This window comes from Tiliqua scincoides, chromosome 1, assembly GCF_035046505.1.
Source record: "Tiliqua scincoides isolate rTilSci1 chromosome 1, rTilSci1.hap2, whole genome shotgun sequence".
Lineage (NCBI taxonomy): Eukaryota > Metazoa > Chordata > Lepidosauria > Squamata > Scincidae > Tiliqua > Tiliqua scincoides.
The window spans coordinates 46,749,093-46,776,663 of NC_089821.1; the positions used below are offsets into that span (position 1 = coordinate 46,749,093).

The following is a 27,571-nucleotide window of genomic DNA, read 5'->3' on the forward strand; positions in this document are numbered from 1 at the left end:
AATATGAATCTTAAATATTAATTTATAATCCTCTGCTGCAATAATATGCCAGAACCAAAACTGTTCCCCTCCCAAATGTCCCTTTAACTCTCGTCCTTCATTGATTCAATGAGAATTTTAAACTGATTAAAGCTTGCAGAGATAAATTTAATATTTTGAGTTGGAAATGCTGTGACAATAAAAGCTGGCAGATTTTTAATTCCTGGATGCACACCCTGAATTGTAGGGAAATGTGTGAAATTAATATTTCAAAAATTCCTTGGTAGAGGCTGTTTCCAGACTGCTAAGGGCTTTCCAGGCTAGTAAGGGCTTTCTCATTTTGCATACCTTCTGTCCAATGAAAGATCCTTTGTTCATTTAACATTTAAAAACCCATCTCTGTTTCCTCCATCACATCCTGAAGTATATGCTCAGCTCAGAAATTCACTTTGGCAGGTAGGGTAGTCTTAAATGAATTGTTGGAGACAGGCATTCGTCAGGATTTGAAATTTGAGAAATTTTGTATCATTTCAAGCTCAATATGACTACAAAATAAAGTGAGTGACCAAAGACTGTATTGATTGATAAAGCTGGAGGGAAGGGCCATTGATTTGCTCAAGTAAATGTCACATGAGAAATTGACAGGAGGTTCTTCCTTCTTGTTTTATAGGTGCAAGAACCTCACATTTCCTGACAATCTTCCGGAGGTCAGCATTGTTTTCATATTTGTGAATGAAGCTCTCTCTGTGATTCTGCGCTCTATTCATTCTGCTATTGATAGAACACCTGCTCACTTGCTCAAAGAGATTATTTTAGTGGATGACAACAGTAACAATGGTGAGTAGTGCACAGCTAAGAGAACTGTTCCTTCCCTGTGCCCAGTTATTGTCTTTAATTGTATGATAAACTAAATGTTTAAGCGATTTGACCTAACTGTACAACCAAGTCCCCATGCTGTCGGCACATGAAAATAGGTCTCATTCACATGGAACTTACTCTGACTTGACAGTCTGAGGGCCCAATCCTATCCAACTTTTCAGTGTTGATGCACCTGTGTCAACAGGGTGTGCGCGGTGAAGACACGGAGGCCTCCTCAATGGAATATTTGGACCCTCATGGCTTCATTGGAGCTGCATCAGTACTGGAAAGTTGAATAGGGTTGGGCCCTTAATTGTAGGACTTTTTCTTTCAAGTTAGCTTCAGTCTCCACACGGATGGTTCAGTGGCCAGCAAGGATAGTGCTGGCCTACACAGTTCTTGCTCCTCCATTTACAACTGCATTTCAGAGCATCATTTCCATAGCAGTTAGAATAAATTCTATATTATCTGATTAATCTTTATGCTTCCAAATATTTATTCTGCTGTTGCCACTAGACTATTCAAGTTTAAGCTGGAATTAATTAATTGACATTATATGGGAGGTGTTTAGCCAAATTTTAAACTTTAATTGATATACATTATATCTTGTTTTCTTGCTTTGATAGTTTTCTTGAACTATCAGATAGTGAACTAACAGTATAGTGAACTATCCTGAGGGCTGGCTAAAAATCTAAATGGCATTCTGTCAAGAGCACCACGTTGCAACATGCTAAATTATGTCTGAAAATGTGGACAAACGTCAGTTTGAATGTGAATTTCAAGCATCTGTTATGACTGTGCCTGAAAGAGATGTTATGACTTCTTCACCTAGCATTTATTTTTTTATCTTCTGTTGTTTTTATTTGTCTTCAGACTGTGACTTTAGATATGTACTAGCAGTTTGTAGTCAAGGTGACAGCCATTATCTGGTACAGAGTTATGTTTTGCCACTTACAGCGCAGTACTATCTTGTGCTGGAAAAGGCAGGCCAGGAGGCCTGCGCTGTATCCAGCGCAAGATTGTGGCCCAAAGTGGCTCAGCCGGAGGTAAGGAAAAACTCTTCCCCTTATCCCAGGTAAGCCATCGCAGCCCCAATGGGTCTCCTTGGACTTACACCACCTCTGGAGATGGTATAAGTCTGAGGAGAGCACAGCAGCTTGCAGCCACTGCGCACTGCTCGAGAATGGGGACTAGGATCTAGCATATCTGCCAGGTCCTAGCCCTGCCTCCTACACCCTGCCTGCCCACCCACCCCCAGGACTGCCCACCCCAGCCTTCCCCCACTCCAGAATTGCTCCCTCCCACCTTCTCCCTCCTTCCCCACCCACCCTAGACCCTTGCATCGGCCGACCTCGGCCGACATAAGCCTCCCTACGTGAGTTGGCATGGAGGATGAATTCAGCCTCTGCGGGCTAGCATGTGTCCCTGCACTGGCCCAGCCAACTCTGGAGGAGGCACAAACTGGTTTACGGCACTTTTGCAACCCTCCTGGGCCAGTGCAAGGGACTTGGGCTGGTCCAATTGTGAGTTTGGATTGTACCCTTAAATAAGTAGGATGTAAGGATGTCAGTGCTAGAAGTGTTTGGATCTCAGGAGCTACAAATGAAGGGACAGTAAAGCATGTTCTTATCTCAGCAGAATCCTGAGAAACCTTTGAACTGAATTTGTAACCCCATGACTGTAGAGAAGTACAGGTGTGCGCCACTTAATGATGGGGATACATTCTCCGATTCCCTATTGTTATGCAATTAGGTCATTAAGTGAACATTCAGCCAAATCTAGTGTCTTTGTTGTGTAAGCAGACACTCCCTACCAGACACTTGCTGACTGAGCAGGCTACTGGAGACCAATTGCCTCTTCTTAGTGTTAAGAGTCTCTTTGTTGTATAAACAGACACTCTGCTGCTGGCTATGGAAAATGTGATTTCCTCATTAAGAGCCTCTTTGCTGTGCTTTGATCACCGTTGTATATGTGGTCCATTGTTAAGCGGAAGGTTAAGTGGTAAACGCCTGTATGAGGGTGGCATTTCTGGAAAATAATACAGATTACTCTAAATTTCATATATGAAGAAAGTGTGTTATTCCTAGAGATGTGCTTTCTTGGTAATAATGAAATAAAAACACAAAACTGCTTTCAGCACTTCTCAGTATTGTAAAAAAAAACCTGAAGTTTGTGAAAAATAAAACCATTTTCTAACACCTCTACATATTGGTCATTATAGGCTGGTTATATAGGCTTTATAGGCTAGACTGGGGGTGGGTGCATGGGTAATGGCTATGGCTGCATCTGCTGACACTATACCACCTCTATCACCTACCTTGTACACTTTTACAGCGTTTATAATTATAATTTATAAAAATGCACCCTTAGAAGAAAATCACATACACCGCTTTCTTCACTTCTCATTTTTGTAAAAAAAGAAATCTGCAAAAAAAAAAAATCACACCTCTAGTTGTTCCTTGTGTCTTAATTCTCTTATTTCCTGGTTAAAATATTTTATCAGGATATAGCTAATGAGTTTGCAGTTAAAAGCAGTGTCCAGCAGTGCCCTATTGTCAGAGAAGTCCACAATCCCTACTACTACTGTATTTATGGTAACACTTATTTGGCACCAACAGTCTGCTATGTACTATACAGAATTTAAGAAGTGGCAAATGCCCTGTTTAAAGAATTTAAAGAATTTACAATCTATGCTAGAGGCAGTACCATACCAAGCAGGGAACACGGGGGATGGAATGCCCCAGGTTCCACCCTGGAGTGTCATGTGAGGGGGTATAACCAAGATGGCAACTGCAGCAAGATTGCACCTCCTTCCAGCACCACTGCCTCTAAGTGTTTCTTCAAGCATGTAGAAGCTGTGGCAGCGGGTGTGATATCGCTGCCTGCTGTCCTCCCGGTGCCTCCTCCTTTGGAAGGAATGGGCACGGCAGGAAATGAGGTCACGTCTTCTGCCTCTATCCAGCAATTGACTCAGCTGCTTTTTCACTGGGCTCCTAGAGTGGAGAGCAGTGAAAAAGCAGGTGACTCAGCTGCTGCTTAGAGGTGGTGACCACTGGCCAGAGGTTTATAATTTGTGCAGTTAAAATTAATATATGGTATCACAATTTTGAACAGTATTTTGAGAAAGTGACTGGAATGATTTCCATTATTTAGCCTTGCTTTCTGTTTGATTTAACAGGGATGGGCCTTTGATAGCAGTCTTCTGCTATTATCCTCTTGTCATTGCTATTGCCCATGACTAAGGACTGTTACTATTTTAATGCCCTACTCAAATTGACAACATGGCCACATTTGGAATATCATGTGCAGTTCTGGTCACCACACCTCTAGAGGAATATTGTAGAACAGTAGTGTCCAAACTTTTTTGGCAGGAGGGCCACACCAACTCTCTGACACTTTGTCGGGGGGCTGGGGAAAAAAGAATTAATTTACATTTTAAATTTAAATAAATTTACATAAATGAATATATTAGAGGGGGAACATATATGAATGAATGAATGGTCTTGCAACAGCTCAAGGCCTATAAAAGGCCTTGCACAAAGCAAAGCTGGGCTTTCCTTCACTTCTGCTGCTGCATCACAGATGTGAAACAGCAAGCAGTGAAGGGAACCTTTGGCCAGCAGCTTGTGTAAGAGGTTGAACAGTTGCCCTCATGCTGAGAGCAGTTGTGTCGGGCCAGTGCAGGCTCCAGCAAGTCTCCTGAGGGCCAGAGGCTCATTGGAGACTGGGGGCTCCCTGTGGGCTGGATTAGGGGTACCTGAGGGCCGTCAATGGCCCCTGGGCTGGGGTTTGGGCACCCCGTTGTAGAGCTAGGAAAGATGCAAAAGTGGGTAACTAAAATGATCAAAGAACTAGAGCATTTTCCTTATGAGGAAGGGGGCTTTTTAGCTTGGAAAATAATGTGATTAAGGATGGACAATATTTGAGATTTATAAAATTAGACTTATAAATTTATTTTTTATAAATATAAAATATAAATTTATAAATTTAATGGGAAAGAAATTTTCCTCTTTTTCTCACAGTACTGATACCAATTGGTGGGATAGGGCATGTTGATAGTCTGTGGAATCCATTGCCACAAGTTGTGGCAATGACCGCTATCTTGGGCACCTTTCAAAGACAACTGGTTAAATTTCAAGAAGAGAGGTCTCCCAATGTCTGCTAGTCATGATGGCTATGTGCTGTCTCCAGGTTCAGAAACGGTATACCTCAGGATATTGGTTGAAGGGCAGGAGTGGCACGAGAGATATGCTTTTTTCTTCTGCTTGTGGACTTCCAGGAGCAGCTGGTTGGCCATTGTGGAAAACAGAATGCTGGACTGGACTAGACAGGCCTTTGCTCTGAACCAGCAGGTCTTTCTTATGTTGCTCTCATGCCAAAAAGAGAATAGTTTGAGGCAACAGTGGTGGGGAAGTGTGTGTCTTGGTTGTTGCCAAGAAATTCCACTACTCTGGCCCCTCTGCACTAGCTACCTCTGGGGTTCTCAAACTTCATTAAGTTTGGGCGGGGTGGGGATAAAGGAAGCGATACAATCCCCAGAATCATGCCACTGTGGGGGCAGGGGGGCTTTTTAAAAACCAAATTTACCTGCTGCTGGGGTCCGGTGGGTGCAGGAAGCCTTGTGGAAACCTCTGAAAGGCTCCCTGCAACTTGTAGAAAGTGAAAATGGTGATCGCAACCCACTTCCAATCGCAACCTGGAAGTGGGTAGGGATAGCTGTTTTCACTTTCTACAAACTGCAGGGAGCCCTGCAGAGTGCTCCGCAGGGCTCCCCGCAGCCCCCAGACTCAGGCAACAAGTAAATTTGGTTTTTAAAAAGCCCCCCTGTCCCACAGCGGTGCAATGCTGGGGATCACGTCGCTCCTTCCCCCCACCCTGTAAGGGGGCAGAAGTTGCAGTCCTAGGCTGGGGCATCATGACACCTCAGTTTGAGAAGCACTGGGCTACCTGTATATATCAGTATTATTATTATTATTATTATTATTATTAACAGTATTTATATACCACTTTTCAACTAAAAGTTCACAAAGCGGTTCTTTGCGCTTTGAGCTATTAATCCTTGGGTCACATAACAGATTAAATTTCAAATAAATCACACCAGGGACCTTGGTAACCTGACATTAAATGGTAATTCGGACATTTTCTGCTTTAAGGAGCCTGTTGCACAGACAGCTTACCTTCCATCATTCCCCCCCTTTATCGCTGTTGTATAACTTCTGGCACTGTTTCTGCAAAGATGTACTCCAAAATCGGTGATGTGCACTGAATTTGGGTAAAAAAAATATGTAGTGGAATTAAAAAGAAATAAGCTTCCTGTACTATATTTCTCTGCCTGCTGTTGCAGTTTCATTTGTCAAGAAAAACCTGAAATCAGGCATTAGTGGATGCACACAGACCAACAGAGTGCACACAAAATATATGAGCTGTAAGTGAGTCCATGCCTAAATCCCCTGAAAAGTACTATATTTAGGAGCATCCAACCTTGGCCCAGTTTTCCTTAAAACACCATCCCATGGTAGCATGGGAAGGATGGCATGCAGGATTAATGCGATTTCTCTTCCATTACAGGACATTGCAAAGCACTGGGGTGATTGAAAATTTACCTGCAGTCAAACTGCAAATCCTCAGGCATATCTGAGGGAGGAAGCAGGTGCAGACTGTGAATTAAGCAGGTTGCATAGTACTTTATGATCTCAAGGTGTCCAGCCCAAATCCTATGAAGCACAAAAATTTCTTGTGTCATAGGACTTCTGGGTGATGGATAGCTGCCTCTCCATTGAAAATACTTACAAGCAGGGCCCTATTATTCATATGGCTGACGAGGCTGAATTCTAGAGGCCCTGCAGGGACTAGGGGCCTGTCACATTTTTTTTACACTAAGGTATTTAAAAAAAATAAATATAAATAACTGTGAATGGTATTCATCAGGAGATCTCAAAATGGATAAAAAGTTACATACTCTGGTCTAGTACCTAGCATACCAGGGTCAGGCTGTCAGCAGTACTGGAGTGAAAGACTGAAGTACCACAGGGGGTCCGAAATACCTGAAACCCTAGGGGCCAGGCCATGGGTTAATATGGTCCTGCAAAGAAGCATTTTTTTTTTTACTTCAATATCTTGTGAAATTTTGTTCTGTACTGCTACTTGTTCCTCCTTACTATTGTAACATTATCTTTCTGTCTCCTGTTGCTGCCCTTTACCTTTCAAGGAATGCCTGCCTATCTGTATTAGATGCAGGAATGTGTAGAGCCGGAGTGCAAAAAGAGTTTATAACCTTTTAAAGGTGTTGATTTGGAAACAGTGCCTCCCATGTTAAGACTGCCACTATTTGTTTCAAACGTAACCACGTAAAATTGAGGAATGCTGTTAGTGTTGAAACTGTGCATTATAGAGATAATTATGGTTCCACATGGTTCTGTGGGCTTGTGATATAAAGCACACAGCCCATGCACCTGTCCTTGTCATTGACCTATTAGAATCTCCCAGGTGACAGTCTAAAAAATAGCAGATGCTGCCACCAGGAAGAGAAAAAGCAAAAAAAGAAAAGAAAAAATAGTCCTTCTGAAATATCAACCACTCGTACTTGGCCCTTTGCTGCACTGGAAGTGTCTTCTTCTGCCAGACTCCTGCTATAGTGTCATGAAAGATTACAAGAAGTCTATTAAGATTTGCAGTTCTTGCCATGTCCAGAAATTCCCTTTGAAACTGAAAAAACTAAAGACTATCATTAGCTGTGAATAATATTTATTCATACTCTTAAGTCATAAATTGGTGTTGTATTGCAGTACTGTATCTAATAATGTGTATTAAAAATATGGGAAACATCATTTTAAAAATTTGCAACACTTGAGTCCCGTATTCATTGTTTTCTTAAAGGACTTAAGTTTCATTCTGATGACCCAGAGTTTTCCCACAGCCTGAAAATATTACACTTTGTAAAATGCTCTTTTACTAATCCAATTTAGACAAGTTTATTGTATGGATTACAGCTTCATGCAAACCTTTTGAACTGTGTAACCAGTTATAGATTTGCTATAATTTATAACCTGGTTAAAAAGAAGGATTTTGGTTGTGTCAGCATTACTCTGCTCAAACCAATAGCCTAAGAATGAATCTGGAAGTAATTTTATAATGCAGTCACTGCATGGAGCTGAGGGTGTGTGTATATGTGAATTTCTATGCCCATTCTCCTTGCAGTCAATGGCCAGCATGCCAATTGCTGAATGGAAAGCAATCAGCTGCAGAGGAAAACCTGTAGTACTATATTTTCACAGAACTATACATGTACACAACTTAAATAGCATCCAGCTTGTTTCATTTTGCCCAGATTCATCATGTGCTGAAGCTTTGGGCAAGAACTTCAGCTATCAAAAAGCTCAAAACTAAGGTGATGGTATTAAACTAAAAGCACTGAGTACTATTTAAGGTTCTGTCTGTAGTTTTAAAAAAAACAAACAAAAAACCTAAATGTAGATACTAGTGAGAACATAACTAAGAAGAGCCCTGCTGGATCAGGCCAAAGGCCCATCTAGTCCAGCTTCCTGTATCTCACAGTGGCCTACCAAATGCTTCAGGAAACACACTAGATAACAAACACAACCTGTGTCCTGGTGCCCGCCCCTGCATCTGGCAATCAGGCAGCGTACCTCTACCCTGCACATTCCTACCATGACATGTAACCTGTAATTAACTTTTCCTCCAGAAATTTGTCCTATCCCCTCTTAAATGCATCTAGGCAAGATGCCAACACTACTTCCTGTGACAAGGAGTTCCATAGGCTAATTACACTCTGGGTAAAGAAATATTTTCTTTTGTCTGTCCTAAGTCTCCCAACACTTAACTTCAGTTGCGTACCTAACCCATCTGTCACCTGGGGCAAACTAACATTTTGGTTTTAGTTAACCCCCCCCCCATGATTTAATTAAATTAAATGTATTATTATTACTGTATTATAGAAGATAGCAATGCAAAAATGGTAGATGACATAACTTTAGGTTACAAAAACTTGTGCCACATTACTTTGTCAGGGCACATTCCTAAGCAAGTCTATTCAGAAGTAAGTCCTATTGTGTTCAATTAGTCCTACTCCCAGGAAAGTGAGGTTAGGATTGCAGCCTTAGGGCCCAATCTTATCCAACTTTCCAGCACCAGTGCAGCTGCAGTGCAGTCCCAAAGTAAGGGAACAAATGTTCCCATACCTTGAGGAGGCCTCTGTGTCTGCCTCCCCACCATGGGATGAAGTGCATGCCCCACTAGCATAGCTGCACTGGCACTGGAAAACTGGATAGGATTGGGCCCTAAATTGTCAAGGGTTGTGAATATTCTACAATCTTGGCACATCTCCCACACATACAGTTCTGTCTTAAGTAGCATTATGAACTCTGAAAATATCTGATCAAAAGCATTCTCTCAGAGACAACTGCATCCTAAAATGTTCTCTCTTTACAATGCAATGTAAGAAGTTGCCCATAAATCATAATCCTGAGCACATTTATTTGGAAACACTGAAATAAATTAAATTTACTTACAAGGTAAAGGTGTTTGGGTCCATAGAGTTAGGTATACCATGTTATCATTATAATATGAAATCCGTAATGTTCAGAATGGTGCATTTGCACAGGATATTTTTCAGGGACTAAAATCAGTGCGTCTAATCCTGCAAGCCTGTCATAAAACACAACCTTCTTTTCTGGGGCATAGTTCCCTAGGTTTCTAGTTTTGCATTTGACATAAACACAGATCTCTCCTATGCAAATATGCCCAGAATATGATATTTAAATCAGACACAAAACAAAGGTGCAGCTAATCAGTTACAAACACACTCAAACTGCTTTGACTGGCAGAGTGGCCATGCTTTCTAAAATGTACACGGCACTCATGAAATTGGCAAGAAACTCCAGGGCTAGCCCAGGCTAGGAGGCAAAGACTGCAGTCCTAACCACACTTTCCTGAGAGTAAGCCCCATTGAACAAAATAGGACTTACTTTTGAGTAGACCTGGTTAGGATTGTGCCCAAACAGGATCATTTAGCCAGATTTCTGCTTCTCCAGCAAGGCCATACCACACTTACTGTGGGAGCCTGCTTTGGGTCCCATCCCCACATGTCTCCTATGCCTTTAACAGTGACATTCTAAGACAGGCAAGAATTCAGTTCTTCCTTTTGCACCAGGGAGAAGCTCTGGGAGTCTAATTAAGTTCAAGGTTGGAGAGACTGGGATTCTCTCATGTCAAAAGCAACAGAAGAGAAGTTGAAGAGCTGCCTGTGTTCTCTCCTCCCCCCAGCAGTTTCACCATGAAGCATCCTTTAATTTTCCCCACCCACCACCCCTTTTTTTGGTGCTTAACATTAAACATGATAATGAACTGAAAAGGAATGTTTGTTCACGCTTTGGTTCTAATGTGTATCAGTTGTGTGTTGGGGAGGGTGCCTAATAGCTTTCCACTGTGCCAGGGACTTCTCAAAAAGTCAACCCAGCCTACCCACCCAACACCTCTGAGCTGCCTTCCCAGGCTAATGAGTCCCATCTACCCAGTGGCTGTTTAGTTGCCTCTTACAACAAGTACAGCCAAACTGGGGGCCTATTCTTATCCCCAGCCCCCAGGGGAACAGATTGAATACCTCAGCTCTATGTACTTACCTGGGAGTAAGACCCATTGAATGCAGTGGAACTTACTGTGAGCATTTAGCTGCTTTTCCAGCAGAAATAATGAGCACTCCTTCTTTAAGGAAAGGATAAAGGGTGAGGCTGGTGGAAGCCACCCCCCCCAGGGTCAGCACTCGGGCATTTGCCCTGTTTGCCCCACCCTAGGTCTGCCAGTGCTCAACTTTAGTGGATGTCCCCTGGTTCTGATGTTACGTGAGAGGGGAAAAGACAAAACAGCCATTTTGGTAACAATTTTTTCTCCAGAAACATGTCCAATCCCCTTTTAAAGGCATCCAGACCAGACACCATCACCACATCCTGTGGCAAGGAGTTCCACAGACCAACCATACGCTGAGTAAAGAAATATCTTCTTTTGTCTGTTCTAACGCTCCTAACACTCAATTTTAGTGGATGTCCCCTGGTTCTGGTGTTATGTGAGAGTATAAAGAGCATCTCTCTATCCACTCTATCAAGCCCCTGCATAATTTTGTATGTCTCAATCATTTTCCCCCCCTCAAGTGTCTCTTTTCTAGACTGAAGAGGCCCAAACATTGTAGCCTTTCCTCATAGGAAAGGTGCACCACCCTAGTCATCATTTTGGTTGCTCTCTTTGTTTTGCCAGAGCTCCTTCTCACTAGGCCTCATGCCCACTTAAGGCTAATTAGCTTCCTTTGTTAAACTCTCGACTGCAGCAAGCAAAAGTCAGAGCCAAGTCACAGTCAACAGATTTCAGGTAAGTCAGTCAAAGTATCCAAGCCAAAGTCAATAAGCTGAGTCACAGTATGAGGTCAGATTCCAGGTAAGCCAATCCAATCAGTCAGAGTTGCCAAGCCACGGTCCAGAGTCAATAAGCTAAGTTAGTCTCCTCTCCAACTGCACTCCTTGTACAACGCATACCCCCTAGTTCCTCCAGGTAATGTTTATATACTTCTAGGTTCACTTTAGCCTCTAGTGGCTGCAGCTGTGCAGCACACCTCCAGCTACCACCTGGGCTTTAACCCTGCATTTACTTAGAACAAGGGGCACTGTGGACACCACACCCTGTCTCCTCGGTGATATCTTCTTCGATTTTGCTACACACTTCTGCACCTTTTCCATTTATGGCATTTTTAAGTAGTAGAAAGTAGATTTAACACTTAGAAAAACTTGGATGTTCTGGGTTAATGAAGCAGTTTAGGTTTGTTTTATATAAGCACCTGTCGGTTTTTCCCTTGTGAATTTTGATAAGCATAATTTAAAAATGAAAATGTGTCATCCGTGTTTCAGAAGGTGAGTCTACATTTATTGTTCAATTCCCCAATTATTACACAGTGTGTATCAGGAATCAAGCTAATTTTATGCTGGGATACTGATTACATGCCATTTTCAATAATGCCTTGATTAATCAGAAATATTCTCAGCACTGATTTAATAATTGCATCAACACCACAGTCCTAAACATATTAGTTGAAGAAAATCCCACTGAAATTGCTGTCTAAGCCCAATTTAACTAAAGATAACTGTAAGGCAAAACCACATTTTGATAGCATTGTTGTAGCCATTTTTAGCTATCTCCTTGTTGTTTCCATTGTGGTGCAACCCATGTGTCTATCATTAGAGCTAGGAGTGGGACCAGGTGTGACTTTACTGGGATGGGAAGGGGAGTTTACAGTGTGTATGCAAAGGCACTCTGTCCACCTTTTAGTTCAGTTGGTTCAGAGAACTTCTGAGTTTGGTCAGACAAGCTCAGTGATTGCATAGCTCTTTTATTCTCCAGGCTCAAAAGGGTCCCTGAGCTGTTTTATGTACAGTTCTCCATAAAAGCTTAAAAAACCAGACTTGAGGAGTACATGAAAAGTGTTCAGGGACAGTTGAAAACTCAGTGAAAAACAGAAGTGTTTTCTGAAAACAACGAACGTGAAGCCAAAAATTCATAGACCACTTCAACTTCACGCTGGTATTTGGGCCAGCTCTCCCAATTGTTTCTTGTGAATGCGAGGATGCTGTCACCCATCCAAGTCTAAAGCCCCGCATTATGAACTGAGAGAGAACTCTTGGAAAGATAAGCTATTTCTGAACACTTGCCAAGAAAGCTTATATATACTGAGTCAATTCTCATGGGATTTCTCCCACATCTACGTATTCTCCTAACTTCTTTCTGATTTTTACGAAGCTGTTACAGAACCTGTCCTCTTATCCAAAGCTTAACATTTTTCCCAGTGATTCCAAACTTTTTGATAAAGGTCTTTTGTTAGGTGATCCCAGTTTGACCATGCAGTTCTTGTTTTACTCTGCTGTGGAACATATGAACAATAAACAACTGGCAGCCCAATTGTAACTAAATTGCCATGTAGCAATGCAGCAACCCCATGGGGGATTTTTGGCTACTAAAGATCTCCTTGAGAGCAGGGTACATTTGTTCCCTTGCCCTGGGCTAAGCCCCAGCAGCCAAAATAGGGCCAATTTGGACCTGCAGCAGCAATATCACTGGTGCAAGTTGAAGTTGATCAATGCAGGCAAATCAGACCTGGAAGGTGGTTTGGATCTGGCACATGCTGCTGCCAAACCCATCCCCTTCCTGTGCCCAATCTGCACATCTCTGTTCTATCTCCTCCCTGTTCCACCCTGCACTACTACAAAGCACTTTACGGTGCTTTTGCAGCAGCCCGTGCTAGCAGAACAGCACAGGCCTTGAATAGGATTCCAAGCTAAAGCTTAATTCTCAAGAATGTAGTTTACAATACACAGTTTTCTCCAATTACTTCTGGGCATTCCTCTTTGGAATTCTGTTGCATGCCAAACATGGCCAAATTAATCACTGTTATTTTCAATTGTCTGTTGAGACCATCTTGATGGAATTACGGAGTGTTATCAGTTCTCTCAAGATTGCTTAGTACCAGCTGCTGCATGGCTCCATTGCTCTTAAACAGCACAGTCCTTTGGCCCAGTGCCTGCCTAATCATTGTTTAATGCTTCAAAAGATTGCCCCAAATGTAAGATGCTATCTTTCCAAGCAGCAACAATACTAACAGATTTGCATGTAGTTGAAATAATTGGAAAAATAAAAAAAGAAGAGGCGAATGATGTGCAAACAGCATTGTGCTTTATGAAGCTGAAAAAATACCATATACCTAATCAAATTACAGCTTGAATTTGAGGAAGCTAAAAAGTGTTTATACAGTAAAGTCTATGATCTGTCAGATTCACATTCGAGGGAGTGATTATATCCTTTTCTAGTCCATTTTCTGGCAAATATGGCACAATGTATATTGAAAACTGGAGGGGGGAAAATGTCTTCAAATATTAAGAGCAATTGCATTCATTGTGCTACCTCAAAATCACAGGTCACCAAGTTTAAAAAAGCATGAAGCTATCAAGATAAACATCCTGCTACGAGGAAAATCTGTACATAGCATCTTGTCATAGATTAACTCGTTCAATTCATACATTCCCAGCACCAATATGGGAGTCACCCTAGTAAGAGATCTCTTAGGACTGTTCTTTGTCTGCATGTTCAGTGAACAGATTGATGGGAAAGAGGGACTGTGGCACCTCAAATGTCATCACATTCAGTGGCCATGCTCCCCAATGGCTTTGCCTTCAATTAGTGTAAATGGGCCCTATGAACATGCAGCCGTACACAGGCTGGGGTCCTCTGCACATCAGGAAACCCTGATTTCCCAGGTTTCCAGTTTGCATGGAGGATTCCTACATGTGTAGAGACTCTTCGCACTAATGTTAAATGTGTGAACAATAGTGGGTGTGCTGACATCAGAGGACATGGTCCCACATCTCCAGTTCTATGCTTGGGATCATTAGAAAAGGTATTGAGAACAAAACGGCTAATATTATAATGCCATTGTACAAATCGATGGTAAGGCCACACCTGGAGTATTGTGTCCAGTTCTGAAAATATTTCTTTACTCAGCATGTGGTTGGTCTGTGGAACTCCTTGCCGCAGGATGTGGTGACGGCATCTGGCCTGGACGCCTTTAAAAGGGGATTGGACAAGTTTCTGGAGGAAAAATCCATTATGGGTTACAAGCCATGATGTGTATGTGCAACCTCCTGATTTTAGAAATGGGTTATGTCAGAATGCCAGATGCAAGGGAGGGCACCAGAATGAGGTCTCTTGTTATCTGGTGTGCTCCCTGGGGCATTTGGTGGGCCACTGTGAGATATAGGAAGCTAGACTAGATGGGCCTATGGCCTGATCCAGTGGGGCTGTTCTTATGTTCTCTTGCATGACCCTTGCAAGGGACTGCATGCATGTTCTGTATGTTCACTGAACGGGAAGGGGGGGGAGTTAATGTGCATAGAGTCAGTAACTTGCTTCCATACCAGTGTGACCCTGCTGTAGCAGTTCCCATGCTGCTGGTGGTAATGTAAGATTACAATGTGCCACAAGCAGAGAGCATTCATACTAGATTATTCAAGTGAGCCTAGCCACTGGGTATAGGGCACAGGAAAAGTCTCATTGTCATGAGCTCAAATAGTTTGAAAAGGTCAAAATACTGTTCTTAGTACTTTTGAAAACAAAAAAAGTAGAGCATAATCACTGCTTGAGTTTCTTAATGAGGCATAGAGCCCAAGGCAATAGGCCATTAAAAGTAGTATGAGAGTTCCACAATACAACCCTGAAGATTCTAGGGCTTGATTTTAAAGCCTCATCTGCATTTCAAGTCAAGCATCAAACTATAATGTGCATTAAAGAGTAGCATATGGACATTTTTTGGACTGAAAACTCCTTTGCAACAGAAGGAGATAATTTAAGAATAATGTACATGAAGTTATTTGAGGCCTGCCCCCCCCCCCAAAGATGGAGCCACTTCTTTAGTTTTAATGCTTTTGCACAGTTCTGTTAACCTGATCCTCTGCCCTCAGAGTTCACTGGGGCTTATTCCTTAGGGTATGCAAATATGAGTGCTAGATTTACTCTTTCAGTTGATTTGGAAATTTCTGTTGGCCATTTGAGAAATTTCTGTTGGACATGCTGTGGGGCATCCCAAACCTAATTTTATTTATTTATGCATGCAGTGTAAACTGCTTTATGGAAGACTTTTGGTTGAAAATACAAATAACCTATTAATTATAATAATTTTATTGCTGGTTGACACAATATGGAGAAAATGACCTTCCTCCGCATAATGAGCTGCTGTCCATGGAGTAGCCCTCTGATGAGACCTAGTGAAGAGCTGTTTCAAGCTATAGATTGATGGGCAGAAGGATCTTTTACATGTCCCAACCCACCCTACTACCTCTGCCATGAGTTTCCAACATGTGTCTGTGGATTCTGCTGGGCTGAGCTTCACCTTCACTGGGCCTGGCTTTCCCCACTCCACCTGATCTGTCCCTTGGCTGACAGCCAGCACTACTGCTCTTGCTCCTCCTCCTGCCACTATTTTCAGTGGCGTAGCTGGCAGGGGGTGATCCGCCCCAGGTATCACCCTGGGGGGGGGGTTGTAACACCACAAATGCCCAGCATTACTAAAATCGCGAAGGTTAGGAGAAACCCCATCATGCCATATACTGTAGGATGCAGAATTTCCAGTGGAATGCAATGCAAGAAACCGGATTGAAATATCTCCTTTTCATCAAAAGTTATGGCCAAAAAACCAGAAACCAAAAAATGCATTTAACCCTATAGAAAATGAAACGGAGCCATATCACGTGTTTACTTTTGAGTAGGCGAACATGCCATAGTTCGTCAGAAAGGGCAGGCTGAGAGGAATCCAATGACACCAGAATGGTTTCTATCCAATGAAAGCAGCCCCCAAAAAACACTCAAGAAGGAAGTCCCTCCCTCCATGTATGTGAATGTATTGAGCCCTATGGAAAGTGAAAGAAAGCCACAGGGTCACATTTACTTGTGAGTAAGCAAGTGTGCCTTGGCTCCTGGTCAAGTCAGGCTAAGGGAAATGCAAGGTTAGCTGCATGGTCCCCATCTGATGAAAGTGGAGCTCAACAACTTCTCCAGAAGGCAGCACCCTCCCCCCAAGAATAAAACAGAGGCTTGAGCTGGTAAGGTGGGCACTGGGGAGGGCTGAAAATCTCACTGATTTATTTGTGGGGGGGGTGTTATTGCAGGCAGCAACCCCCCCAAAAAGAATAAAACAGAGGGTTGAGCTGGTAAGGTGGGCACTGGGGAGGGCTGAAAATCTCACTGCTTTATCTGTGTGTGTTGGGGGGTATTATTGCAGGCAGGCTACAGAGAAAATTCACTTGGTGAAACAGGGCTGGCTTCCCCTTATTTATCTGTTTTTCTTTAATTATTTATAATTATTTTATTTTGCTTGATGATGTCACTTCCAGCCATGACATCATTTCCAGTGGTTCCTGGACAGATTGTCATTCTAAAAAGTGGGTCCTAGTGTTAAAAGTTAGAGAACCACTGCCTTAACTCAAAACAGGCCAATGAGACATCCGGGGGGGGGGGTGACACCCTAGTGACCAAAATTCTGGAAATCGTGGCTTTTAAGAATAATACCATCAAGTTATATACCATTTGATGCAGAATTTCATCCATTGCTTGTGGGGAAATATTCACTGCCTTTATTTTTCTGGCCATTATTATTATTCATTCCATGTCATGACTATTACTATCTCTGTCTCACCTACCTCACAAGGTTGTTGTGAGGACAAAATAAGGGGAGGAACCATGCACACCATCCTGAGCTGCTTGGAGGAAGGGTGGTATAAAAAGTGACAGCCCAATCCTTCCACATTTTCCTGGGAGTAAGCTCCATTGACTCTCATGGGACTTACTTCTGAGTAGATATGCATAGGCTTGGGCTGTGAATTAATTAATGAAACAATTAATTAATTAAGTCATATGGGGTGACAAAAATTTATGGGCCCCGGGTGTCAAATGACCTAGCTACGCCTCTGGCTATTTTAGAAAAATATTAATTTTTAAACGACCAGGGAGAGGAAGAGGTTGAGGGCAGTGGGCAGCGGGAGGAGATGAAAGAAAAAGTGTGTTTCCCTTCTTCTTCCACTGTCTTTTAAAAATAGCAACAACGGAGGTGGTGCTAATGCACCACTGGAGATGTCAGGAAGGACTTGACTCGGGTCACCTACTGCTTACTATATAGGCCAGGGGTGTCCAAACCTTTTGGCAGGAGGACCACATCATCTCTCTGACACTGTGTTGGGGGCTGGGAAAAAGGAATTAATTTACATTTAAAATTTGAATAAATTTACATAAATGAATATATTAGAGATGAAACTTATATGAATGAATGAAGGTCTTGCAATAGCTCGGCCTATAAAAGGCCTTGCACAAAGCAAGGCCAGCCTTTCCTTTGCTGCTGCTGCAGCATCACAGATGTGAAACAGCAAGCAGTAGAGGGAGCCCTCGTCCCACAGCTTATGCGAGAGGTCAAACACTTGGCCTCTCTCAAACACTTGGTCAAACACTTGGCCGTCACACTGAGAGCAGTTGCATCAGGCCAGCATGGGCTCTAGCAAGTCTCCAGAGGGCCAGAGGCTCATTGGAGACTGGGGGCTTCCTGAGGGCCAGATTGAGAGTCTTCAAGGGCCGCAAGTGGTCCCAGGGCCGAGTTTTGGGCACCCCTGATATAGGCCGTGTGGAAAGTTAGTTGTGTTTTTTACCTCTGAAAGTGCATTTGACCTTGAACCTCAGATTCCTCCAGCCATCTTGTGTGTATGAAGCACCTTCTAGAGTTGGATCTCATGGGAATTGAACTCCTCTCTGAGTCAAGAGAAACAGCTAAAGTTGAGAGGATGTTTTTAAAAAAAATCTACAAAGAAGCACCTCAGGGAGGTCGAGTTAACAAAATGCTTTATTAAACTCAACTTCATTTCTTGGCTGTAAGCAAGCATACCAAGAAGGGGACTTGAGTTATGTCTTAGTTACAATAAATTGGATGCATGGCCTAATCAGTGAAAAGCTTTCTATGTAATGGAAAGTACTCTGGGATAATATTTCCATTTCATCTTGAAGTATCAAACTGACTTTAATCAGCTGCAGATTATTTTACAATAACTCAATCACATTTAAAACATTGTTGAGGAGAAAATAAGCTAGAGAAATTACTCAAGGAGATTGCAGTAAACTCTGGCACTCAGTCCACAGGACTGCAAAACTATTTTCAACAATTTGTTTTGTTTTAAAAACCAATGGGGTTACTTCAGGGAGAGCAGATTTGTAATTTGGATTTTCTGCCAGATTTGTTTAGTTATTAGAAAGATGTGATCCTCATTTGATTACTTTTGTGACTTTTTTTGTGTTGTTGAAAAGTGCTATATAAATATTTGAACCCAATTCTTTGCGCAGGGTCCACTGCTGGAACTAATATTCTGGTAGTGGAACATGCTTTATGGAAATGCCACTCTGTTGCATTGGAGTGCATTGCCACATACTTCCTGGCTCTGTCTGAGATGGTGAGTTACACCCTGTGTGCAGCAGCAGCCAGGAGAGGCTTCATATGTCCCAGAAATTTGTTGGGGTGTTTTGGGGGGGGGGGAGTGTTTCTGGGCAGACTGGGTGGAGGGTGGGGGCATGTAAGAGGTGGGAGGGGGTGTATCCTGGCATGACTTGCACCAGGATGCTATCCTTTCCAAAGCCTCCCAACATGCCCCCTGTCTCTCCTTGGACTTGTGCCAGCTATATAGGAGGTGCAGGTCAGAGGAGACCCACTGGCAATTGAAGGGCTTATGGAGCTGTAAGGGAAAATATTTTCCTTGTCTCTCTCAAGCCTTTTGATGCCCACAACCGTAGCATACAGTGCTGCTGCCATTTTTTTTTCTCTCTCTCTCTCTGCCCACCCGCCTACCTGCCTGCCAGCCTGCCACAGTGTGTGTGGGGGGGCAGGGGTGGGTGGGAAGGATAGGATTGGGCTGTTAATATCCAGGAACTGTGATAAGAATAAACTGAGATTTGTTGGATTCAGGTGGAATTTGCCATCTAGACTAAACACTGCCCAAAGTGCGTGTTTCTCCTTATTATACCATCATAAGGCTGGTCTTGGCACAGTGTGATTTTTTACTTCCCTCACTAAATACCAGCTTCAGTTCACTACTTTGGGAGCTGCTTCTGTAATTCTGAGGTATGTTATCAGATGTTGGTTCTGAGGTGCCGGAGGCAATGCTGGTCAGAAAAGGAAGTGAAAAGTCCAGCTGTGCATTGATTTGTGTGTGTGTGTTTAATAGGACTTACACAACAGATTTCTGTTTTGCCTTTTAAATATTATACATGTTTGTGTTAGTTTTTTATTGATCATGAAGCAGATTTAAGTTTCCCAGTGAGAATGAAAGCAGGGAATTTCATTATGCTATATATAAATAGACATGTAAGTCAATGAACAAATGTAACAAAACTCAGATGTAGCAAAAATTCAAATTTGTGGGTGAGACTTCAGCATTGAGTGAAATAACACTTCAGCTAGTAAACTTTTTTTCATATTCCTATTAAACTTATTCTACAGGGTTTTTTGGACACTTGTTTCAGTTCTGATACCATTTACCATTTAGCACAAGACTGATATATTTTGAGGTTGTATTTGCTCTTTTTTGGTTATTAATAAGAGATCAATACTATCCTTATAGATTATAATCTATTTAATAAATAATATTAAACAATAATTTAATTAATTTTTTATCTAATAGATAATAATTCATTTTGCATATGTTACATAATAAGTGGTCTCTTATTAAGAGATGATTGCTTATTAAGTAATCTCGGCTGCAATCCTAACCACACTTTCCTGAGAGTAAGCCCCATTGAACAAAATAGATCTTGCTTCTGAGTAGACCTGGTTAGGATTGTGCCCCTAGTTGCTTTCTGACTGGTAGACCATGCCTTTTTCGTCAGAGAAATAAAATTTCTTCATGAATTTTAGTTCTTGGAGCAATAAGAGGATGTTTTGTACTGAAAACTATAGGCAGTTCTTCTTCAGAAGTGTACATAGTTCCTTTAACCAGTGATTTTCAACCTTTTTCGACTCGCGGCACACTGGCAAGGCACTAAAATGGTCAAGGCACATCATCAGCTTTTTGACAATTGACAAGGCACACTGTGCTGTCAATGGGGGTTCACATCCCCCAATGGTCCTATTGATAAATGACCCCCAAATTCCTGCTGCACACCTAGGGACCATCCGCGGCACACCAGAGTGCCGCGGCATACCAGAGTGCCGCGGCACAGTGGTTGAAAATGGCTGACTTAAACATACACCACCCTGTATTAGGAATCTAAATAATGCTCCGACATCTCTGGGGGCCATTTGAGTCTATAAGGAATGTTTAATCAGACATTAGACTACTCCAGTGGACATACTTATCTTCCTCTTAAGTCCCTCAGGCCTCTTAGTAATATTATGCCCTGATTTTAGGTTTATGTAATTTAGTGCTTAATGCTCCTTATTACCAACCCAGTATACATTAAATACCTTGCTGAAATTTTAAACCACAGAGCAGAAAAGACAGCTTTCCAGACTCAGAAACCTCTTTCTACAAGGAATTATAAATTTCCTTCTTTATCTCTCTTTCTTCGGATGAGAGTCACTCCAGGAATCCTGGCAGCTATACAACCTTAAAAAATTGCTACAGATGAAGACAACTGATATAGCATTCTCACTTCAGAGTATGGCCATGTTTAAGCAAAAGTGCTGAGGCATTTACTTAGCTAAGGACTGTTCATGCGTATGATGCTCTGCACCTTGCTTAAAGTATCTTGCTAAATTTGATCTTTGGGCTTACATACTTTGTAATTACTCATTTGAGCCTCATAGAACAGTCACACTTTGGAAACTCATGAAGACACAGACCTACTCTTCAGGAGAAGAACTGAAAATTAGCTTCCTTGTTTTCTTCTGTGCTCTTAGTTTTACATGACATCTGAAAAGGCAGAAGGACAAATCATCTGTTAACAAAGTCAAATTACAACGTATTGTAAACACACACACACACACACACACAAAGTATCTATTTATATCTGTTTATTTTTAAAATGCTGGAAACAGGCCTTTGAGTCTCTGCACACAGAAATCATACAGCTGGGCAGCAGGATAAATTGTGCAAGCCTGTTACACGTCTGCTTGCTTGGAGGTTTGTAAGAGGCGGACAGAGTAAGGGCCCAATCCTATTGCCGGGCAGCGCCAGCAGCCACCATCGCAAAAGTGCTGTAAGGCACTTCTGCACTGATGGAGAGGACATGGCACTGGTAGCACTGGGCCTCAGTGCCAGAAAGACACTGAAGAGGAGTGGCCAGTGATAAGGGCTTCCGCTGGCCAAAAGAGAGGCTTTTCAGGTGGGGTGAGGGTGGCTGGAGGGGAGGATCAGGCCTGGGAGGAGAATGGGGATGGTGGCAGACTCTGCTGCAAAATCCAGTGCCCCTTCCAAGCTGGAAAGCCCAACATGGGCCTCCTCGGTACTGAGCCAGCTCAAGAGCAGCTGGCACAGCTCCGAGGAGACCCACTGGGTCAGAGACTCCAGCTGCTGCCCCTACCCCATGGGATATAGCGACGGCAATTTTGGAGCTCCTTTACCACTGTTGGGGCAGCTTCGGATTGGGCTGCTCATGAGCTTATTTTTTTGTATCAGGAAATCGGATATAGCAGAGGGATTGATTAGAACAATCTTGAGGTCCTTTCTAAAGTTGTGTATTCCAGCAACTTCACAGAAGTGTTTTAAAGGATACACGAGGATTCTGTGTTTGTGGATTCTGTGTTACTGTTCCCACGTGCCTGAGTGGTAGGACTGGTATATGTCAATTCAGAGCCTGGCAAGGTATATGTGCTCCATTGGGAAAGTGCCTCAAAGCTGCAGACCTATAGCTGAAGTTAGCATCTGCTGAATAAGTAGGGCATCTGCTTTTGTCTAAAAGTGTAAGGTTATTTTAAAAAACAAAAAGGAAAGAGGCAATGTCTTTAGAAGTTAGAAACCAAAGCTACATAGCAAACTAGTTCAGCTTTGGCACAGCAGGCAACTTGAAGGCCTGAGAGAGACTGCCTAGAGCAAGAGAGGGATGGAGAGGCGAAAGATCAAAAGACCCACATGGCTACTGTGTGTAAAACAGTAGGAAGCAAAACTTCAATAGATTAACTTCACACACACCTGTTTCCAGGAGGTTGGGTCAGTATCACACGGGAAGGTCGCTCATAACAAAAGGTATCAAGCAAAGTCTCTGTGAGCAAAGTCAGGTCTCTCCCCTTATCTTTGAGGGCATACATAAAGGCTTGGTTGGAAAGGGAGACTTCCTTGGCTACGACTTGCATTTTCTTTGTCAAGGTGCAGTTGTATGTTGCCATTTCTAGTCAGCGGGTTTTTGAAAAGAATTGCCAGTGAGTGAACATTCAGAGGGTGCCTGTATAGTGTTGCTAATCTTTCTTTCCAAGTTGTTTAATAGGATTGTCAACTCCTGGTAAAGCCTTCTGTTTTCTGGGCAGGGCCTGAGGCCTCTTGAGTCTAAGTGTGGGATCCAGAGGTGGAGTTCAGTGGTTCATGCTGAGTCTGTGGTGAGGCCTAGCATTTTTTGGCAGGACTGTGGTCCAAAACCCAGTGTAGACTTTCCTGTAAGTCAGGTCTACTACTGGGAAAAACAAACAAACCCCTTCTGATGGGGGAAAAACTAGCCATGATCATTTTTCATGCTTGAGAACAATACCCTCCAGCCACCCTGGTGTGATTTTTCTGGTTGGCCAGCAACTCTCCTTTTTAAACATCATGCATATTGGTTTTTTTTCTTTGATGTACAGAATTCATAAGAATATTTCCCTCCAGCAACAGAAGGCAAGGCTATAGCCATCACATTTTCAGGATTTCAGTTTTATTATGGTGCCTTTCCTCCGTCCCTTGGCAGAAGATCAATATTTATCCCCTTTAGAGTTCTTATTAATTTATTAATGTATCCTGTGGTGCACAGAGACTACAGCATAGCATTGAATTGAGTGGCTAAGTATGGCATTTCAAGTATCTATCAACCTGCAGAATGTTACCATGCCTGGCACGCACCATAACATCCCCAATCTCCTAACCAGACTAATCTGAGGTTCTTGCTTCGGATTTGCTTCCTTCCTCCTGCTTCTTCTGCCCATCCCTTCTTAAAATCAATTGTGTTACATTTGCAACACAACAGTGTTTCGGTATTTACATATGCAGCAACCTTAATGCCATTGTTAATACAGTGTCAGTTCTGAGTTAAGAAAATCCACTTTTTGTTCTATAAGGCAGTTTTCATTTTCTGGTTAATTGGCCATAACTTTTGATAGAGTACAGATATTCCAGTGGGGTTTGTTTCATTGCATTCTGCATTAAATTACCTTTCCAATGATATATAACATGATGGTATTAATCATATATATCAAGATTTTCACAATTTTAGTCACTAGTGTCAAGCTCAGCTTGTTGCCCCCCCTAAAACTTGATGCAGCTACTACCCCCTGCACCCCCTTAGCTATGCCACTGATTTCACATATGGTAGCCCTGGTCAGATTAAGAGCTGTCTGATGAAACCTCAGATATTAACACCTTTCTTGCTCAATCAGAGAATACACCTTCCCATCTCATCTTTTGTTGGGATCTGGTTATGCTCTGATCATTGTTTGACCTGAGGTTACAGTCTACTGGCACACAAAGTAGTTAGTGAGAAAGCAGGCACACAAGTGTGAGTGTGATCCTAACTGAAGAAAGGAAGGGAGAAGTTGACCAAGTTACAAATATTGCTAGTTCATCAGCAGCTTTTGGAACTCTAGAGAAAAGATGGTGATTCAGAAGAGACAAGCGGTAGGCAGGTGAAGCATTAATTATCTCATTCTTCCTACCCCATTCCAAATTTCCTTTCTCCCAAAGCTGTTTTTCTTGGTAAAAATAGCAATTGTCCAGAAAAAAGGAGAAAAGAACCAGGGCAGACAAATTTATTTCTCTTCTGTTGGTAATTCTACTTCCAGTTGTTGCTCTAATGACTAATTTTTATTTCTTTGACTAACTTAGAAACTTTATTTCCTTGACTAACTTAGAAAACTCCAGACAACAAAAGGGCTAATTGCATTCCATTGCAAACACATGTAACTGATCCCTGAAGCTTAAAAAAAAAAAAAATGAAAGCAGCTTTGGGGAGAGGGTTATTTGCAGCAAAGAATCAAAGGCTTCTCTTCCTCTTTCCCTGCTAACAGTTTTTCTGTTTCAAATTATTCCTTCATGTAAACCCCTTTTCCTCTGTAGGACTGTAAAAATGAGCAAACACGCTTTTCAAATCTCACTGGAATAAATGGGGGAGTTGCATGTACAGTACATTGCGCGCAATCCTAACCCCTTATGTCAGTGCTTTCTAGCTCTGGCATAGCAGTGCCAAGAGGACATATGCTGCATCCTGCAGTTGGGTGTCACTCACAGAGGCCTCCTCAAAGTAAGGGAATGTTTGTTCCCTTACCTCGGAGCTGCATTGCCCTTATGTTGGTGCTGGAAAACACTGACATAAGGGGTTAGGATTGCGCCCGTGTACAGTACATTATGTACTTAACCCCAGATGATCTTGTGGGTGACCTGAATGATTGATTGATTGTGAGACAATGTTTTGTGAGCTTGATGCTATGATAAAGACCATAAATATATATCACCACCAATCGGTTAGGTTTGAAGGTGCCACATGATTTTGGCTTTACAAACCTTGTGGCACTGACTCCTGTGTACCAAACAGTGGCTGAGCCACTGCTCCAGTGCTCCTCCTCCTCTTCTCCCTGGATTAAAAAAGGAAGAGAGGAATGGACTTTGTCTGCTCCGCTGATCCCACCCCCCTCCTGCCCCGGTTCCTCCCCTCACTTGCCCTCCCCCACCCTTGTTCTACCTCCCCAGATGCTGCTCTGCTGCCCGGCAGTTGCACTTACTTGCATTCTCTTCCTGCTAACGCTGGGCCTAGTGCCTTGATTGGCATGGGCCTGGCGCAGCGCTTCCTGCTCACCAAGTGCTGTAAATGTGTTTTATGGCATGTTCACAGCACCCAGCACCGGCGCTAGGACTCAGCACTGACACTGGGACAGTTTATGTTTGGGTCCTTTATTTATTTAATCACATTTTTATACTGCCCTTCCTCTAAAGAGCTCAAGGTGATGTACACAGCCCCTCCCTTCCTTTTGTCCTCACAACAACCCTGTGAGGTAGATGAGGCTAAGAGATTGTGGCTGACCCAATGTCACCCAGGAAGCTTCTGGTTGATCGGGGATTGAACCTGGATCTTCCAGGTCCAAGTCCAACTCCCTACATCATCCTGGCTTTTATTCTAGGATAACTAAAATGCTAAGAAATGCTAAACAAATCTGCTTTCTGTCTGAGTGCTAATATTTAAATTTCTGTTTCTCTCTCTGATATTAACACCCTCTGCTTTCCAGAGGGATGTATGCATTAATTAAAGTTTGCTCATATTTTCTCCCCTTCACAATTATATTGATAGTTGCAAACAGAATATATTCAGCAAAGAAATCTTTGTGGGTGGCATGCTGCTGCTATCCTGGTATAACAGCAGAAGCGAGGGGGGGTGGCGGTAGACGGATAAATCTAATAAATTATAGTTTCTCAGTTGAAAGTTCAGATTTCTATTTTTAAGTGAAGGTCCACTGAAAAATGTAGCATCTTCCCTGGAGCCTTGCTAAGTAATCATACCAGCAGTCGGCGGGGGGGCTGAAAGCTTCAAGGACCTGTCAAGACAGATAGCCGGCTCTCACTCCCAAACATCCATCAGCAGCATTAAAAATGCTGCTGTTTTATACAAAACACAGAATGGTCTGATTTTGCTGACTGCCAGATTCATTGGTAAGCAATGAAAAAGAAATTAGACACAGATGAGATTATTTCACATAGGAAACAACAGGAGAATCAGACCATTTATCAGTCCTGCCCCCGCCTGCTAATGGGGGGCATCAATGTTGACAAATATAGATGGAAGGAAAAAAGTTCTTGAATGCCTTAGTGAAAGCAGAGGCATTAGGAATAGGGGGAGCCCAGCTCCAGAAGAAAAAAAAATCCATTTTTCTTTGTAGCTTATGCAAGTTCTTGATGCATTGCTAACTTTTGTAATAAATACAAGGAAAGGAGGATATATCAATCATGCCAGTTTCAGATATTAAAGGAAGGGGGCGAGAGAAAGTGGCAGGATTCAAAAAGCACACTTTTGGGAAACAGTGTGGAGCTAGAAGGGCACTTTCTCACATTGCCAGGAAGTGCTGACAGAGGGACTCCTGTGTTCTGTTTTCACCCTGTTGTGTAATGCAATGTGCAAAGCAACATCTCATGCATTTCTGCTGCACTTCCTCAGATGTGCCAAATGAGTCCCAGAGCCTTAATTTCCAGGCCGTCATAAAAGAAGAAGCCTGCTCAGTCACATCACAGGGCTCCACACTCGAAAATCTGCTCAAGTGAAAGGATGAAGAGAATCCAGGCGCATTTGTTATGTAACGTCCAACTAATTGGGGGCCTGGATGACTGAAAAATTTATCTGGGCCAAAAGGGAATCTGTCAAAATTGGAATGTATGTTTCACACATACAAAAGAAAAACGCTTGGAACCTTTACAGCTTTTGATTATGGAGTTTGTTTTTGGGACGTGATGTTGTCCAATGAACTATTTCAGTTTATATTGCTCGTGTTTTAAATCTGCTCTGAAAGTGATTATGATATTGAATAAGTGTATGGAATTATTCATATACAGGTGTGCGCCACTTAGCAACTGTTTGCTTAACAACATATATGATGGTGGCCAAAGCACAATAAAGATGCTCTTAATGAGGCAATCGCGTCTCCCATAGCCTGCAGCAGAGTATCTAGTTGTTCTTAATGCAAAGGAGAGGCAATCTGTCTCCAGTAGCCTGTGCAGCCAGCTAGTGTCTGGCAGGGAGTGTCTGCTTACATAACAAAGGCAATAGATTGAATGTTCACTTAATGACCTAATTGCTTAACAAAATGGATCGGAGAAGGTATCCCCATCATTAAGTGGCACACACCTGTATATTATGAAGTATGAAGTCTGAGACCTGGTCTATACATACATACATTTCATTTGATTTCTCTACATATGGTTTGTGTCTGAAAACGGAATGTGTGACTGATTCCCCTGAAAAAAATTGCCAGTCTGTCAGTCAGAAGCAAGTGATACATAAG

At 42.5% G+C, this 27,571-nt stretch overlaps 1 protein-coding gene across 2 annotated transcripts in view; it reads left to right on the forward strand.

The window, feature by feature from the left end:
• Window positions 1-27,571, forward strand: part of GALNT18 (polypeptide N-acetylgalactosaminyltransferase 18) — a 330,059-nt gene that overhangs the window by 197,879 nt on the left and 104,609 nt on the right. For both annotated transcript variants that reach the window (XM_066630404.1, XM_066630399.1), the window contains exon 3: window positions 650-816. In XM_066630404.1, the coding sequence (XP_066486501.1) occupies window positions 650-816 (167 nt within the window). The remainder of the gene's footprint in view (window positions 1-649; window positions 817-27,571) is intronic.